At 45.6% G+C, this 18,744-nt stretch overlaps 1 protein-coding gene across 1 annotated transcript in view; it reads right to left on the reverse strand.

The window, feature by feature from the left end:
• Positions 1-2,987: 2,987 nt before the first annotated feature.
• LOC111154664 (solute carrier family 25 member 33) overlaps positions 2,988-18,744 on the reverse strand; it is a 41,346-nt gene continuing 25,589 nt past the window's right edge. The window contains exons 3-7 of the mRNA XM_022514462.1: positions 11,614-11,691; positions 9,740-9,840; positions 8,004-8,070; positions 4,409-4,689; positions 2,988-3,239 (exon numbers count right to left, since the gene is read on the reverse strand). Coding sequence (XP_022370170.1) covers positions 3,037-3,239; positions 4,409-4,689; positions 8,004-8,070; positions 9,740-9,840; positions 11,614-11,691 — 730 coding nt within the window. The 3' untranslated portion in view covers positions 2,988-3,036. The remainder of the gene's footprint in view (positions 3,240-4,408; positions 4,690-8,003; positions 8,071-9,739; positions 9,841-11,613; positions 11,692-18,744) is intronic.

The following is an 18,744-nucleotide window of genomic DNA, read 5'->3' on the forward strand; positions in this document are numbered from 1 at the left end:
AGCGCTTTTAAGCTACTCCATTCAACAAAAAATTAGTTACTGGAAACATGAACGTCCGTCCAGAGGGGCGAGGTCGAATGAATCTCAGGTCGGCTCTACCTCCGAACTTCGGAAAGCGAGGCGGGAGGACACGGCTCAAATAAAGGGAACGTGCACATTGATTTTGGGAATAACGAAGTTTGAATGAAGACACTGCTAGCACGTGCGTGCTTGCCGAAGTCGAGGACTGTTAACGCTGAGCCCCGGTTCCACAGGGGCGTGGATTCAGGGACGATTCACTTTGTGCCAGTTTCATTCATGGCTTGAGCTAAATTACTTTCATAACTAAAAAGAAGAAAACCAAAAACCCAGCTGGCTGTAAATATTCGTATCCGTACACGACACGTGTCTCGGTGTCCACGCTTTTCCAGTGTTTCTGAGGTCAGGACTGGAGTTCTGCCTGTGGCGGACGGCGCCGACGTGGGGTTGTTTGGCAGCAAATGTTCCCGTTGTTTCCGGTTAACAATTCATAGTCCCCCACCTTACTAGGAGCTGCAGAGAGGGCAAGGAGTAGGGCACAGCACCCAGGCGCTGGCCAGAGGGGCTGCTATTTCTTCCACGTGGGTCAGAGCCAAGGCCTTGCTTTGGCCGAGCGGGGGCTCTCACCACAAATGAACAAATAGCAGTGAAACCTCCCTTAGAATGTGGCACGGTTCTTTGCGTACATTTTCCTTCCAAGGAAGATTCAAAGACTGTGTGATGTCCCACTCACAGGGTGGACAAAGAGCGACGCAACCACCGTGTCCTGGGTGTTAGCAGTACAATCGCACCTTCACCGGTGGTAGTGCCTGTGGGCTCATTACCCTTCGGTGAATGGAACAGTTTGCTGGACCTCAGCTTTGGTCAGACCATTCCACAGGCTCAGATGCCCCCTCTAACTTATGTTCATCTACCCAAGCGCTGCAAACCCACGACCAGCCACTTTACAACTTACCATCTCTCTCAGACCTCAAGCAAGTCATTAAACCTCTGGTCTCTCTATTTGTAAAATGTGGATCATGGTAACACCTGCCTCATGAGGTTGTGGCAAAAATAACCGACATGAGAAAATACAGAACATCTTATACAGAGCTTGGCACCCAGTGGTAAGCAATGAGAGCTTTTCCAAGTCTTATATATACGGGGACTTAAAAATAATGAAATCCCAATGACTGAGCTTATGCACAAGAGAAACAGTGTGGCTGGGTGATGGACACTGGGGAGGGTATGTGCTATGGTGAGTGCTGTGAACAGTATAAGACTGACACAGACCTGTACCCCTGAAACAAATTATACATTGTATGTTAATAATAATAAAAAGAAAATCATGGGACCTCACCATGGACAGCTCAAACAGTGACAATTCCCATTTGAAATATGACAAGCCCCTTTAGAATTTCCTGCTTTTCTTCCTACTTCTGGCACTCCCCTTTCTCATTTCAATGTCCTGGTACAGGAGAAGCAATCAGAGAGCAAAATGATCCTATGTCCGCATCAAATTTATTAATTCAAGAATGTAGAAATGAAAATTATTTTCAAATAATTCTCACTCCAAATTCGAGAGTATTAAGCAACCTAATTTTTAAACCTTCAGATCTTGAGGAAAAATTCAGGTTTTAATATGAATACTAAAATAGGAAGATGTTGCTAACAGTTATCCTATCAAACAGTTAAATTGAGCTCCTGGAAGAGCAATGCCTTGGCTGCCATGTGGTTTACAGGCACTGATGCTTGACTAACATGATTTATTTGGACTTCTACACAGCTGTGGACAGTTGAAGCAAATTTTGCCAGTGAGTTCAAGCACAGCAACTAACCTTCATGCCTAAAGGTGAGCAAAATTAAACTCCATTTTAAATACAATTTGAAAATATCCTACTCTTATCCCCACCAGTGCTTCTGAATCTGACACTACAATGCATCAGTTACTAGAATCCAGTATCTTTCTAGATGTTCAGACTGAAAACTAACCTCAACTAAGCAAATTCCAGTGAAGAGCTAATGGAAAGCCATCTCACCTGCCTTCTGCGTTCCTGTTGTCCCTTACTAAATTTCTTTTAAACGTGGGGAGTGCTGGGGTGTGGCTAAAATTCTGGTCATTTGTCATTCCTAGGTTTTTTTTTTTTTTTTGAACTAGGGTATTTAAACACACCTCCTGTGAGAACAAAAGTGAACTCTCTGAGAGGTGGGCAGTCAACCCCGCGTCACGTCCCTCTCCGCCAGTGCCAGGGACCCAAGAACAGGGTTAAAGACCTTGACAGGAAAGGTCTATCATTCACCCTACTCCACATTCACAGCCGACACTTACAAGGTACCCGGGCTTGACCAGGCTTAACTTCTGGAAATAGGTCCAGGAGTAAAACAACTGGTGAACATTTCATTAAAACTCCTGTCTTTGGTTCAAACTTGGGATAAAAGATAACTTTAGAAAAACGTTTACAGTTCAAAATATTTAGCACCAGAAAGTTGTACTTTTTAAACTCAGCAGCCTGAAGGCTTAAATTTTTAATATGCACGAGACTTGGAAATGTACAGATAAGAAAAATGGCTAGAAGTCTTTCCTGGTCCACCCAGTGCCACCAAAATGTGACACATCTTACCTGTTCAGCAGTGTAGTGTCAGATAAGACAACAAGTTGTATTTTGGTTTTGCAGGTTTTCTCTGCACTTCTAGGGTCATGTTTCACTAAAGTATTTAGCAGTAAGTTTACAGCACAGTGAGCATAAAAGAGGACACAAACCAAATTTATATTTAAATTAAGTAGCGTGATTTAATTTAGCTGCTGCTTAATCCTGAATCCTCTTAAGTTAAAAAAAACAAAAGTTATAATTAACTATTAAAGTTAATGAATTTAAACCTTCCAGAAAACATGAATCCAAAAGGAAATGTCCAACGGGTGATACAGGCCACATATTTTATGGCCTTTCCTGTTTTAGTCTCAAACACTAAACATCAATGGAAAAAAAAAATTTCTCTAGAGTTTTTCAATTTTATTCTAGAGCACAATTTTCTGGCCCGTTACTGGGTACGGTCTTCTAACAGGTACACAATTAACTCGTAGGTAGACAACACAATGGCAGTATTTGGTATCTGCCGGATGAGCTGGGCAAAGAGTCCTCTGTAAAAGGCAAGGTAACCTTCTTCCCGGAAGACCAGCCGAGCGGTCTGGACAAAAGACTTGTACTTGGTGCCTTCCTCCCGGAGCCGTGTCCTTATGACTTCTGCAGAGAGAAACACACACTTTATGCTACAAACCAACCGCATCGCCAAGCAATACAACGAGAGAATCAAAGCACACGGCTCTGTAACCGTCAATGTCCATCTCTGGGTACTCGCCACCGCAGCTCGACTTGGAGCGCCGACGTCCCTCAGACACAGTAAGAAGCCGCGATCCTTTCAGAACATTTCTTAATTCTGGGGAATGGTCAATTAGGGATATTACATATACAGACAATACTACAAAATAAATTTTAAGGGATTGTAAAAGCTTACTTTGAATGGGACTTCATTTTAAGATTGTTTGTGGTTTTCTATTCCCAATTAAGTGAATGCTGTAATTCCACTAAAGGTGTAATTTGTATTAAGCTTGGCAAATCATCAAAAAGATTCTCTTCTTATGTACTTGCCAACTTCTCCTACTAAAACCCTCCTCCACAGCTCTCTCCAGCTCAAAAGCTGCCTCCTGCGTTTTCAAACGTTTGCACACCTGGCCCCCCGTGACGCAGGTGCCCCGCGGCCCGACACCTGTCACCGCTCAACACGCTGCCGTCTCCCCAGCCCGCGGGGCGCCGCTCAAACTCTCGTCCCTCCGCCCTGGGAGGCCGTTTATCGCCCCGCACGTGACAGGGGCTCAATCACCTGCTTGGGAGCCGCCGCGCCCACCCGTCGCAGCTGGCAGTGCAGCAGGCTTTTGAAAACAAAACCTGTTTTTCTTGGTACAATAAACTAAGCTATTCTTTTTTAAAGTAGGTCAGCGGAACTTTAGGTCTCTGATTCCTTAAAACACAGACTTAGCAAGAGTAGCCTCACTCAGCACCCCTTCAAAGTGGAAGCTGAGATTTTTGGGGGGCAGGGGCGGGCTCCCATACCATTTTTTTAAATTGAGGAATTTTGAATAAATCCAGACTTTTGGCTCCCCTGAAAACACCCGAAGCTCTACAACAAGGGGCCCACACTCTGCACAGTACGTACTGGCCCCAAGTAGCTGGGGCTGAGCAGAGGTGAGTGGCCGCCACTCGCGTCACCTGCAGACAGCAGGAGCCGGTGTCCCACGCGCTCCGTCACCTCAGGACCTGCGCGCGTCTGCGTGAGCGGCAGAGGTCGAGACGTAAGGACAATGACACGGACCTCACAGCTGTTTCCCTGTTCTGGAAGAAAAAGCAAAACATACCATGTGGATAAGCGATGCAGGAAGCGCATCCCTTAGAAATCGCAGCAGCTGCCATAAGTCCAAAGAAACTTGTGGAGTTCTTCTCAGTCCCATTTGTGGAGGTGGCTAGCGGAGCTTCTTTCAGATACTTCTTCAAACTTTCATAAATAGCAAAACAGATGATCGTTTCGGAAATTCCAGCGTACGAGGCCGTTAATCCCCTATAGAAGCCGCGGATGCCTTCGGTCTGGTACACGTGGCGCGCGCACTGCAGCGCGTTCGTCTGCTTGCGGCCTCTCACTCTGTGGAGATCAACGAAAGCCGTTACGAGGCGCACTCAGGAGGGGCCTGCTCCCGTGTCAAGCTGAAGAAACGAGCGCTGAGCATAAAGAGAAATGAGGCGGCAGGTGACATGTGTCTTCCCTGTCCTGTGTTCAGCTGAGCCCGGGGCCACCGGCTGGGACACGGGACGGGCCACAGAACAGAACGTGCATCCGTAGCAGGCGTCGTGGAAACTGGTCGGCAGCCTCTGAGCTGATTTCGGAAGGAGCCGAACGCAGGAAGACAGTCATCAGGGAGGAAAACGTACCTGCCGCACGGCCCGCATCTCTAAAAACAACAGACAAGCAGACCGGGTACCTCGAGCCTCGCGCGGCCGCGGCGGCACGGGGAGCGGAAGCGCACTCGCGGCACAAACACACTTTCCGGAAATGCCGAAGGACAAGCCTCAGCAGCGCCCGGCCGCGCGGCGAGCGCAAGGCCGCTGACACCAGCAAGCCTTCTTAACTCTAGTCTCCAGACGGTGTGTTTTGATTCCACTATTTCTAGATTTATGGAAGAATAAACATCGAATAAACTACACAGTAACTAATACAAGGCTTCAGGCTCGCTGTCCCTGGCTCGTGACGGGAAGGATCCCGAACTGGCCGATGCGGAGGGAACCCCAGGGCCCGACAGCACGCCCACTGGTCCCGTCACAGAGCCCTCCCTCGGGGCTGAAGCCCAGCGCGACCCCAGCTCCAACCCGTCCCGACAGGCTCTCCCTTCTTCACGGTGTCTTTCCAAGTCTCCTTCTCCACACGTGAGCCGCACCGGCCTTTCTACTACAGATCCAACCTAGCCACGGCCCGGCTTGAAAGCCTCTGGTGGAGAGCCTCTCCGTTTGGGCACTACTGACACTTTCCACCAGATGGTTCTCTGCTGTGGAAGCTGTCCTTGCACTGCAACATGTTTGGGATTACCTGGCCTTCACCCGCCAGACGCCAGAAACATCCCACCTAAGTTGTGACAACTGGAAAAGTCTCCAGACATTGTCAAATGTCCCCTGGGGGGAAGAGTGTTCCCCACTCTCACCCAAACCACAGCTCTAATGGCTCTCCATAGCCCTCAGCCCTCAAATTAGAGCCCGAAGCCAAACACCAAGACCCTCCCAGGGTTTTGAAGGATGTATCCCTCCACCCACGCATTTCTGCAGCCTTGGCTTTCTGCGATCCCCCTCCTCCAGCACGCACACACACACAGCACACTCCAACCACGCTTCCCTGCCTTCAGGGCCCCAGAAACGGATGCTGCTTGTGTCTAGATTTTCCACATACTCCGTTCTCGGTCTGAAGCCCGTGCAGCGCACAGCCCCCCGCTCCCATTATTTTTCAGACAGTAGGGTGGACATCTCTGCCACAGGAGGCCCTCTTGTACCCACCCTGCCTGGATGGCATCAGGGACCCTCGGGGGTCCTTAGCAGTTCTGGCCCCTATTTCATCAGCCTACAGTTCTATTTTCTGTGAAGCTGTGAGCTTCTGGAAGGCAGGGCCCATGGCATATTTCCTGCTGTTTCCCCAGTGACTACCACACAGCAAGCATGCGACAAATACGTGTTGTTTCAAGACTGGGTAACAGAGCCCCCCAAACAAAACTTTAAAATGTCCTGAGCATTTGGGTGCCTGGGTGGCTCGGTTGGTTAAGCGTCTGACTCTTGATTTGGGCTCAGGTCATGATCTCTTAGCAGGGAGTCCGCTTGAGGATTCTCTCTCTCTCCCTCTGCCCCTCCCCCCACTCACACACTTTTTCTCTAAAATGAAGAAAGAGGGGCGCCTGGGTGGCTCAGTGGGTTAAAGCCTCTGCCTTCGGCTCAGGTCATGATCCCAGGGCCCTGAGATCGAGCCCCACATCGGGCTCTCTGCTCAGCAGGGAGCCTGTTCCCCCTCTCTCTCTCTGCCTGCCTGCCTACTTGTGATCTGTCTGTCAAATAAATAAAAATAAAATCTTAAAAAAAAAATAAAATAAAGAAATAAAATAAAGAAAGAAAACTTAAAAAAAAAAAAAAGTAAAAAATACTATGTCCTGAGCATGGACCCTTATGAGGTAGATTTAAAAGAGTGCCTGTGCGGGCTCTTCGCTGACTTGCACGCATACCTGCTGCTAAGGAGGAATGATTACCAGGACTGGAATGGGGAGTGATTACCAAAGGTTTCCAGGAGAGGATGCTGGTCAGAAGCCTGAAGGACAAGCAGGTGTTCTTGAGCGACAAGAGGGGCAGAGGGATTCCTGGTGAGGGACAGCACACTCAAGGAAATGGAAGCCTAAGGGCACAGGACAGTTTTAGAAAACTGCAAAGGACCTTGAATGTTAAGCCCAGGAGAGGATTTGTCTGACAGAGTAAGCAAGATTCATCGAAGCATTATGCGCTAGCGATCTGTCCAAAATTATGAGATCTGATGGATTCTAGAAGGTTCTTCCACACAGAACGGATTGGGGGGAAACATGGAATCTGAGACCAAGAGAAAAAACAAAGGGAGACCCGTAGCTACATGTCCGGAGGGGTATTCTTGCTGCTTCTCTCTCTCCTTTACAGGTTGCTAGATTTTGGCTGGATTAGCTGAAAGCCCCCAGTGCCCACCCGCATTTCCAGGCCACACCATTACCCAAGGGTTCTTAGGACTCGATGACAGTGTCCCTTATCACCGTAACGTCTTTGATATTATGGGGGTTATTGGGCCACTGCTTGATCTTGTTATTTACTGTGTTAAACAAGCCTATGACTACATTGCATTTTAAAACAACACTGATAACCGTACTTCAACAACCGGTTTCCACTGCTTTCAAAAATATTACTGTGAAAAGCCACGGCAGAGGCTTCCCCAGACTGCCAAAGGCATCCACAGCATAAAAATGTTCAGAACCAAGGGCCTGAGTTTCAGAGCAGAAATCCAGTACATCTGAGGACCTTGGAGATTAAAATGACCTTTTGCCATTCGACCCTCCCTGGCATCTTCCCACTTAAAAGAGAGGCCATCTGGAGGAGCCCACAGAGCTCCAGTTGCTGGTGGGGTCAGCCAAGACCAGAGACCCACCAACTATCCGAGAGAAGTCAGGAGCAGTCAGGAGGTGGGCAAACTTCCAGCCTCCCCCTGGGTGTTAACTTCTGTTGGCCCTCACCTCCCCACAGTGGCTGGCAGCATGCACCTCAAAACAAAAAGTGTTTCTACATATAGCTTATATTTAGGAGAAAAAAAGGATGGGGATGCTTAAGGGCTCTGTACACCTCATTCCACAACTGGAGCTGGGAGGAAGCAGCAAATCTCCATGATTATTAAGGAAGGAACAATTAACAACTTACTTCCGTTCTAGCTGCATCCGGGTTTTAACCATCCATATAGGATTCATTAAGGTATTTGTGACAAAAGCTGGAAGAAGAAGAAAAAAAAAAGAAACAGAAAATGTCACTACTGAACACAGTCCAGGCTTATTAAAGCTATCTATTTCATATGATAAACTTTGAGATCAGGATTTAAACGGCTTCACAGTAAAAATGGAGAGTAGGAAGCAGTTACAGCTCCAGACTGCAGACGGAAGGTGCAGTCCCCCAAAATGTAACATCTATTGATATGCTGGACCTAAAAGATAGATCTCCATTTTCTAGAGCCCAGTCTAGTCTTTCTAACCTGTAGATGGTGCTGTTGGTATTTCTGTAAATGCAATTCCTATGATAAATATGAAAACTATTCTAAAACTCAATTTCTAAGCTTCAGGTCCAGAAACAATTTGTTTTAAAAAGTTGGTGATCTAATCCAAAAGGTTGCCTTATATCAAACTTAAAACAGAAGCCGGTAAATCTCCGAATTTACCGGAACTTGAACATACGCATCTTAGTAGCTTCACTAATCATAGCAGGAAATGGGAAGTTTTAAAGACTGAGCTGCTCACAGGAACCATTCTTCAAGTTTTCCTTATCTTAATGTTGCTCATTGTTCCAGACCAACCAGAAAGAGCGGTACCGTGGCATCAGCCTGACACACAGTGAGCTCTGAACGCCTCATCCCCTCCGCAGTCCTAAGCAGATTAACTGGGAACCCAGAGAGTGGCTTAGGGACTCCCTCCAGGCCTGCTTTATTTGCCAATGTTTCCTCTAGGTTACTTTTGCAAAAGGCACAAAACCAATGAATGGCTTAGAGCTTACGGCTCACTCGGCTCACTCGCTACGCCCTCACAAGTGAGGGCCGACCTGTTTGTTCCGCCACTCTGCATTTCCTCCTCAGAGCTCTGTGTTTGGCAGAAACTCCTTTCTTGTGTGAAGCAGCTTTGTATATAGATGCCATCTTCTACCTGGGGTCTAGTACTTGTGACCTGTAACTTCTCAGATAGGATAAGAGAACTTTTATCTGGAGTCCTAGAGGCAGACAAAACCTTACAGGCTGGCAGGAGGCAGCAAAGTTCCGAGTGCCTGTTTAAGTTTTCCAGAATACTCTTCTATTTACACGAGACATAAAATGGTACCTAGACAGACAGAGCCTTCTCTCAGCAACCTACAAGTCCATGGTTATTTCCCAAGTATTTCTGGGGGAACAAATCCTGTTATGAATTTTCTATAGTAAGTGGGGTGACTCCTGTACTACCCGATCTGGCACCAGCCCCCCTAAGATCTCCTCCACAGCCCCGAGCCCTCGTCACAGAACCCAGCTGGGGATACAAATGCCAGCTGTCCACAGGGGACGCTGGACACCATGGAGAGTCACACACAAAAAGCTCCATCTTTAAAATAACTTAATGAAACAGAAAGACATGAAAATGCATTAATATTGCTTTAAAGGAAACATAACACTCACCAGCAGTATGCATGAGCACAGGCAAATTTTGAGGGAGAATAAAAGTTTTAATTGTCGAAGAAAATGGACCCGAGTTACAAACTATTCAGAAACATTCATGTTTTTATTAGTTCTGACATAAAGCGTCAGAAAAATGCTTTCAGATGCAGAAGAAGCAGAGAGCTAATTTCTAATTCCTGGAAGAAGCTGTTTGGCAAACACCTGCTTTAGGAGAGCGAGAAACTCCTCTCCACTCGCTGGGGTCACATACCTGCAGAGCCGGCCGAGAGAACGTGCACGAGGCTGCTGTTAGGCACAAAGATGCCACTGAACTGCTCTTTGGCTTTGGAGTAACACGCGAAGTACACGGCCCTGTTTGAAGAGAGAGAGAGTGCTACAGACAGCGGTATGGCCCTATACACGTCCCTCCGCAACCTCTGAAAAATTGAGGAAACTATGAGAAAGGAGGTTAACATGTAACCAAAAGTTTGACCTTGTCTGTAAGACCAAAAGCTACTGCAGGCCCCTGCAGAAAGCTCCTGCCTGTCCCTCAGAACGTGTTCAATGACGGGAGAAGCAGCCACGGTAACTGAGGAGGAGGAGACTTGGGTAATAAAATCCATATATCCGTATATTCTTCTTCATTCCGGGTGTCAATTCTTTAAGCACCAAAATCTATACTGAAACTTTTAAAATTTGTAATACTTCTAAAAGACACCACACCTGCCTTCTACCACAATGACTGTATCATATATAATTTGGCCTTTTTTTTTTTTTTTTTTGATGACTCAGGATCATGAAGGGAACAACCATCACACGCACATTTTCATATCAAGCTTCCACCAGTGAATACGCCTCGGCCTCCCCCACCCCTGCAGCTCCTGTAGGTGGAGTCTAGGCACCCCCCCCCCCCCCCCCCCCCCCCCCCGGCTCTGGTCTGATCTTTGTCTGCTTTCCTTCTTTTGACTTCTTTCTTACTGGGGCTGGGGAGTAGGTGCTGGTTCATACTTTCCCTGCTCCTTCACCAGCAACACCAGGGGAAGTGCCTCTTTATTTTGGCTGGCCAATACATCAATCACAGAATGTATTTTTCAACTTAGGCTCTGGACTATTTGTCATTACTGCCTTATGTAACAGTATTCTGTTTTCTCCGGGTCCCGACTGATCTAAATGGGTGTGGCGGCCAGGAAGCTACATCAGATTCACAGGTGTCACCAAATGAGTACTGTCCACAAGGAGATACAACTCGGTTTTATTTACTATACATATGCAGTACGTCCGCCATCTATTATAATGCGGATCCCATATAATCTCACAGCCTAGTGCTTTTATTTTTAAATAGAGGAAACACATATGCTATAAAATTTTAAAGGATTTACTAAGAATCCGAATTTTTACAACATCCTCAGGTGATTTGCGTATAAACTAGAGCACAAATCTGCAAGAATTCCAGGAAGCTTTTAGTCTTCACCTTATAGAAAACAACATTTTCATTTTTGTTACCAAGATTAATTCTCTTTAAAGTCTATCGGAGTATTACATAAAGTAATGTCAGTATCCTACCCCTGCCACCTAGCTCCCGGGACACAAATTTTGAGAAGCAGCTTCTTATCTACTTTTCAGATATATGCTACACACACACACTCTCACCTGTTCACTTTTATCAAACAGACTTTAAAGAGATACAGAAATAAGGATGTTTTAAATAAAGTAAAGCCCAGAAACCTTTAAAATTGCTTCAGATCAGTGCTACCGAGTGCATATGAATCACCTGCGGATCTTGCTGGAATGCGGGTTCTGATGTAGGTCTGGGGTACGGTCCAACAGAGTGCAATTCTAACAAGCCCCGGGCGATGCCAATACTGCTGGCCACTGCTGCTATTTGAAACAGCAGGTGACTGTTTAGAAAAAGATTCCAGGAGATGCGAGTAGACGAATTTTTACTGAAGAATAAAATAACTAGACTCTCTCTCTCACACACACACACCAAAAGACGCACCAGCAGTTTTCACTAGTCCGTATGTCAAATGCATCTACACAAACGCCACAGAGAAAAGAAACCGGCCATCTAGCCGTACTGCACTTCAGTACAAAAGGAGTATTCTATATTCCACGCAGCGAGCCAGCTGAATGTTTAATGCTTACCTTGATGGCGCAACTCCAACCAAATTTGGACCCAAGCCTCTAAAAAGTGACTTTGGTCCCTCCTTCTCCAAGATTGACCTGAATAATAAGAGAAGATCTTTAAATTCCTTAGGCAGGGCCTATGCAAAACAGCAAGGCATCAGCCTTCACATCAGCTCTGTAAATACAGAACAGAATGTTTCCAGGACCCCAGACTCTTATCTGATTCTATTATATTACAGTACAGCATCAGAAGGCTGAAGCATACTGCTTTCATTACAATGAAAAAGCACGCTTCTAAAGCACCAGTTTGGGGCGCTTGGGTGGCTCAGTGGGTTGGGCCTCTGCCTTCGGCTCAGGTCATGATTTCAGGGTCCTGGGATCGAGCCCCTCATCAGGCTCTCTGCTCTGCAGGGAGTTGCTTCCCCCCACCACCCTGCCTGCCTCTCTGCCTACTTGTGATCTCTGTCTGTCAAATAAATGAATAAAATCTTTAAAAAAAGAAAAAAGCACCAGTTTGACCTGTTTGCAAGAAGCCTTTTCCCTGGTTCACGAAGGACCTAGATGTTCGGGGTCTGCACCACATGCTAAAATCTCAGTGAGGCAGGACGAGCATGTGGCAAAAGCAGCTGGTCCAGAGAATCACGTCTTCATGGTAACAAAATTCACTGAGAAACAGGTTCTGAGATGTATTTGGATCATATTTCTTTTGGATTTACTCCTTATTTCTTTTCTTTTTTTTTTTTTTTAAGATTTTATTTATTTATTTGGCAGACAGAGATCAGAAGCAGGCAGAGAGGCAGGCAGAGAGAGAGAGGAGGAAGCAGGCTCCCCGCTGAGCAGAGAGCCCGATGCGATGCGGGGCTCTCCTGGGATCATGACCTGAGCCGAAGGCAGAGGCCTTAACCCACTGAACCACCCAGGCACCCCACTCCTTATTTCTAATAGTCCTATCTTCCAGATCTTTACTTAGTGTAGAAGGGCCCCAATCAGGGATCCACAGAATAGAAAGACCAAATGATTTTTAAGGGCTGGATGAATGTTTTTTTTTTTTAAAGATTTTATTTATTTATTTGTTAGAGAGAGAGAGAGAGAGCATGAGCACAGGCAGACAGAGTGGTAGGCAGAGGCAGAGGGAGAAGCAGGCTCCCCGCTGAGCAAGGAGCCCGATGTGGGACTCGATCCCAGGACGCTGGGATCATGACCTGAGCCGAAGGCAGCCGCTTAACCAACTGAGCCACCCAGGTGTCCCTGGATGAATGTTTTTTAAAGCCATAACACAGTATCTCAAGTTCAAAGAGAAGACTGCTTCTTTTTAATTTCTAAAAATCATGGTAACAGAGATGCCTGCGTGGCTCAGTCAGTTAAGTGTCTCTCCCTTCAGCTCAGATCGTGATCCCAGGGTCCTGGGATCGAGTCCCAGGTAACATACACATACAAATTTACCATTTTAAAGTGCACAGTTCAGTGACATTAAGTAGTTCCACAATGTTGTGCCACCATCACCATTCATCTCCTAAACTTCTTCATCTCCTTGAATTGCAATCATACCCATTAAATACGGACTCCCTATTACTCTCCCCACTCCCCCAACCCTTGGCAACCACATTCTGCTTTCTGTCTCTATGAATTAGACTGCTTTAGGGACCTCAGAGGAGTGGAATTATTCAGTATTTGTCCATTGTGGCTGGTTTATTTTACTCAGTGTAGTGTCATTAACGTTCATATATGTTGCAGAATATGCCAGAATTTCCTTCTTTCTTTAAGGCTGAGTAATACCCCATTGTACATGGGCCACATGCTGTTTATCCATTTATCTGTTGGTAGATACTCGAGTTGCTTCCACTCTTGGCTACTGTGATTAATGCTGCTGTGAACATGAGTGTCCAAGTATCTGTTCAGGTCCTCAGTTTAAATTCTTAGGGGTACATGTCCAGAAGGGGAACTGCTGGATCATGCAGTAATTTTTATGTATAATTTTTTGAGAATCTGCCATGCTATCTATCACAGCAGCTGTACCATTTTACATTCCCACCGACAATGGACAAGGGTTCCATTTTTTCCACACCCCTGCCAATGTGCTTTAAAAAAAAGTGTTAATATGTTTTTTCATTGAAAGTGACTGGGGGCAGGGAGATGCGTGGGTAGCTCAGTCAGTTAAACGTCTGCCTTTAGCTCAGGTCATGATCCCAGCATCCTGGGATTGAGCCCCCCATCAGGCTCCCTACTCAGCAGAGAATCTGCTTCTCCCTCTCCCTCCGCCTGCTCCCTCTTCCAGAGTGAATGAGTGAGTGAGTGAGTGTGTGTGTGTGCGCGCACGCATGCACGCAGAGGTGCTTACTCTCTGTCAAATAAATAAATAAAATCTTCAAAAAAAAAAAAAAAAGGGTGGGGCATGTGGGTGGCTCAGTGCATTGGGCCTCTCTGCCTTTGGCTCGTGTCATGATCCCAGGGTCCTGAGATGGAGCCCCGAATCTGGCTCTGCTCGGTGGGTTAAAGCCTCTGCCTTTGGTTCAGGTCGTGATCCCAGGGTCCTGGGATTGAGCCCCGCATTGGGCTTTCTTGTGATTTCTCTCTGTCAAATAAAAAAAATTTTTTTTAAAGATTTTTATTTATTTATTTGACAGAGATGACAAGTAGGCAGAGAGGCAGGCAGAGAGAGAGCGGGAAGCAGGCTCTGCGCTGAGCAGAGAGCCCGATGCGGGGCTCGATCCCAGGACCCTGGGATCACGACCTGAGCCGAAGGCAGGGGCTTTAACCCACTGAGCCACCCAGGCGCCCCAGTTTATTACTTTTTAAAAGAATAGCTTTATTGTGTTGTTATTCACATACCATAAAATTTACCCTTTTAAAGTGCACAATTTAAAATTTTAAAGTGCAGTGGGTTTTAGTATAGTCGCAGAATTATGTAACCACAACCACTATCTAGTCCTAGAACATTTTCAGCACCCCAAGGAGACATGTACCCATCCATAGTCATTCCCAGTTCCCCCTCCCCAACCCTGGCAACTGCTGAACTACTCCATCTCCCCGTGGTTAGGAATGTTCTTCTCCTTGACGCTGTTGTAAATGGAATCAGTTTTTATCTTTGTATTCAGATTGTTCATTGCTGCTATGTAGAAATACAGTCGATATTTGTGTATCAATCTTGTTCACTGCAACCTGCTGAACTTGTTTTTTCGTTTCAGTGCGTTCCTTAGTATTTCTGTGTATGAGAGTGTGTTGTCTGAGTAAAGAGAGTTTTGCTGGGGCGCCTGGGTGGCTCAGTCAGTTCAGCCTCCCACTCTTGATTTCAGTTCCTGTCTTGATCTCAGGGTTATGAGTTCAAATACCTTTTATTTCTTTTCTCTTATCTAATTGCTAGCCTGCCATTTTTGAGCATAGCTCTTACAGGTACAAATATTCTTTCATTTTCAGGCAATTCAGGTATTTTATAAACATCCACAAATTTGAAGAAGAGAAGCTAAGATTCACATTTTTTAGTTTGTACAGTCAGGGACTCTAGACCATGAAAAATTACACTGACTTGAAAAAAGGAAAGAACAGGAAAGAAAACTATGAATGGATAAAAGCTGAACATTATCCAGCATGCCAGGGACCAAAACATCACCTTAAACTCTTCTGCACCAAAAATTTCAGCTTTGTTTCTAGAAACTTTTCCTCTATGGGAAAAGTGGAAGGTGGTAGAAATAAAATTGGCAAGGATTCACTTTACCAGTAACTTTTCTGCAAAGTGGAAAACAACGTTTTATTTTACCTTCAGTGTCATAATGAAGGTAAATATTGTATAAATAAATTCTTCTGACAACAATACAATTATTAGTGAGCTAGATAAACTTAGAATGCTGTCAGATTGGACGGACTAATTACCAGGTGCAGAAAAATCTGCAGTAAGAGAAGGAAATGAAATTAGAGGGGACCTCAGTGTAATGTAAATTCCTTGGATACCATGAAAATTAAGCCATTGAAAAGAATAAATTTAACCAACTTGAAGAGTCATTACGTTGGAGCGGGAAAATAACTCTAAAGAATGTTCTACACAGTCCTTCCTTAGTCACCTTTTTATTTTTTTTAAGATTTTATTTATTTAGGGTCACCTGGGTGGCTCAGTGGGTTAAAGCCTCTGCCCTCAGCTCAGGTCATGATCTCAGGGTCCTGGGATCGAGTCCCGCATCGGGCTCTCTGTTCAGCAATGAGCCTGCTTCCCTTCCTCTCTCTGCCTGCCTCTCTGCCTACTTGTGATCTCTGTCAAATAAATAAATAAAATCTTAAAAAAAAAAGTAATATAAAAAGTAATGAACTGCACCCTAGTTCCATCTGAATATTACAAAATATTAGGGAGACAATGGTCTTCTTTTCTCTTTCTCTTTTTATTTATTTATTTTTAAAGATTTTATTATTTATTTGACAGAGAGAGAGATCACAAGTAGGCAGAGAGGCAGGCAGAGAGAGAGAGGGGAGGAAGCAGGCTCCCTGCGGAGCAGAGCGCCCGACGCGGGGCTCAATCCCAGGACCCTGGGATCACGACCCGAGCTGAAGGCAGAGGCTTCAACCCACTGAGCCACCCAGGCGCCCCTCTCTTTCTCTTTAAAAAAAAAAAAAAGATTTTATTTATTTACTTGGCAGAGAGAAAGCGAGAGAGGGAACATAAGCAGGGGGAGTGGGAGAGGGAGAAGTGGGCTTCCTGCTAAGCCCCAATGAGGGGCTCGATCCCAGGACCCTGAGATCATGACCTGAGCCTAAGGAAGACGCTTAATGACAGCCACCCTGGCGCCCTCTCTCTTTTTTTTAAACAATGGTCTTATTTTCTAATCATCCAGTGTTTTCCCTACTGGCAGTTATCATTCCAGGCCCTTTCCAGTGATCCCATGACGCACTGTTGTTTGGGTTACCCAGCCTGAACTCTCCGGCCCACCCCTGAGCATCACATGAAGGGCCTCTGTCTGAGATATCACACAATTAGAGAACACATCTACTGTAAGTAGAGTGTACCTTTTTCTTTTTTTTTTTTCTGTCATGGCATCTGGGGAATGTAAAAGCAAGGCATTTAAAATGAGACGTAGCTACGCAATGTAACATTACTTGGCAATAAAAAGGAAGGAAGTACTGATAAACACAAAAACAAGGATGACCTTCAAGAAACATTATACGAGAGGCGCCTGGGTGGCTCAGTGGGTTGAAGCCTCTGCCTTCAGCTCGGGTTAGGATCTCAGTGGCCTGGGATCGAGCCCCAAGTCGGGCTCTCTGCTCGGCGGGGAACCTGCTTCCTCCTCTCTCTCTCTCTGCCTGCTTCTCTGCCCACTTGAGATCTCTGTCTGTCAAATAAATAAAATCCTTAAAAACAAAACAAAAAAAAACACATTACACAAAAGAAGCCAGAGACAAGAGGCCCTATATTGTTGTTTCATGTTATTTTTTTTCCTTTTTAAAGATTTTATTTATTTATTTGACAGACAGAGATCACAGGTATGCAGAGAGGCAGGCAGAGAGAGAGGAAGGGAAGCAGTCTCCCTGCTTAGCAGAGAGCCCAATGTGGGGCTTGATCCTAGGACCCTGGGATCATGACCTGAACCGAAGGCGGAGGCTTAACCCACTAAGCCACCCAGGCGCCCCTGTTTCATGTTATTTCTATGAAATGTCCAGAGGAGACAAGTCTAGAGACAGAAAGTGTATTAGTGGACGGACACCTAAGCTGGGGTGGGTGATGGGAGAATAACTGCAAATGGGTGAGAGGTTTCTTTTAGTAGGGATAAAAATGTTCTAAGATCAAATTAGTAGCGTTGGCCACACAAAACTGTGCACATACTAAAAAAGTTGAATGGTATTCTTTTTTTTTTTTTTTAAAGATTTTATTTATTTATTTGACAGAGAGAGATCACAAGTAGACGGAGAGGCAGGCAGAGAGAGAGAGAGAGAGAGGGAAGCAGCCGAAGGCAGCCGCTTAACCAACTGAGCCACCCAGGTGTCCCTGGATGAATGTTTTTTAAAGCCATAACACAGTATCTCAAGTTCAAAGAGAAGACTGCTTCTTTTTAATTTCTAAAAATCATGGTAACAGAGATGCCTGCGTGGCTCAGTCAGTTAAGTGTCTCTCCCTTCAGCTCAGATCGTGATCCCAGGGTCCTGGGATCGAGTCCCAGGTAACATACACATACAAATTTACCATTTTAAAGTGCACAGTTCAGTGACATTAAGTAGTTCCACAATGTTGTGCCACCATCACCATTCATCTCCTAAACTTCTTCATCTCCTTGAATTGCAATCATACCCATTAAATACGGACTCCCTATTACTCTCCCCACTCCCCCAACCCTTGGCAACCACATTCTGCTTTCTGTCTCTATGAATTAGACTGCTTTAGGGACCTCAGAGGAGTGGAATTATTCAGTATTTGTCCATTGTGGCTGGTTTATTTTACTCAGTGTAGTGTCATTAACGTTCATATATGTTGCAGAATATGCCAGAATTTCCTTCTTTCTTTAAGGCTGAGTAATACCCCATTGTACATGGGCCACATGCTGTTTATCCATTTATCTGTTGGTAGATACTCGAGTTGCTTCCACTCTTGGCTACTGTGATTAATGCTGCTGTGAACATGAGTGTCCAAGTATCTGTTCAGGTCCTCAGTTTAAATTCTTAGGGGTACATGTCCAGAAGGGGAACTGCTGGATCATGCAGTAATTTTTATGTATAATTTTTTGAGAATCTGCCATGCTATCTATCACAGCAGCTGTACCATTTTACATTCCCACCGACAATGGACAAGGGTTCCATTTTTTCCACACCCCTGCCAATGTGCTTTAAAAAAAAGTGTTAATATGTTTTTTCATTGAAAGTGACTGGGGGCAGGGAGATGCGTGGGTAGCTCAGTCAGTTAAACGTCTGCCTTTAGCTCAGGTCATGATCCCAGCATCCTGGGATTGAGCCCCCCATCAGGCTCCCTACTCAGCAGAGAATCTGCTTCTCCCTCTCCCTCCGCCTGCTCCCTCTTCCAGAGTGAATGAGTGAGTGAGTGAGTGTGTGTGTGTGCGCGCACGCATGCACGCAGAGGTGCTTACTCTCTGTCAAATAAATAAATAAAATCTTCAAAAAAAAAAAAAAAAGGGTGGGGCATGTGGGTGGCTCAGTGCATTGGGCCTCTCTGCCTTTGGC

This window comes from Enhydra lutris, unplaced genomic scaffold (genome assembly GCF_002288905.1).
Source record: "Enhydra lutris kenyoni isolate GAN:26980312 unplaced genomic scaffold, ASM228890v2 scaffoldscaffold38, whole genome shotgun sequence".
Lineage (NCBI taxonomy): Eukaryota > Metazoa > Chordata > Mammalia > Carnivora > Mustelidae > Enhydra > Enhydra lutris.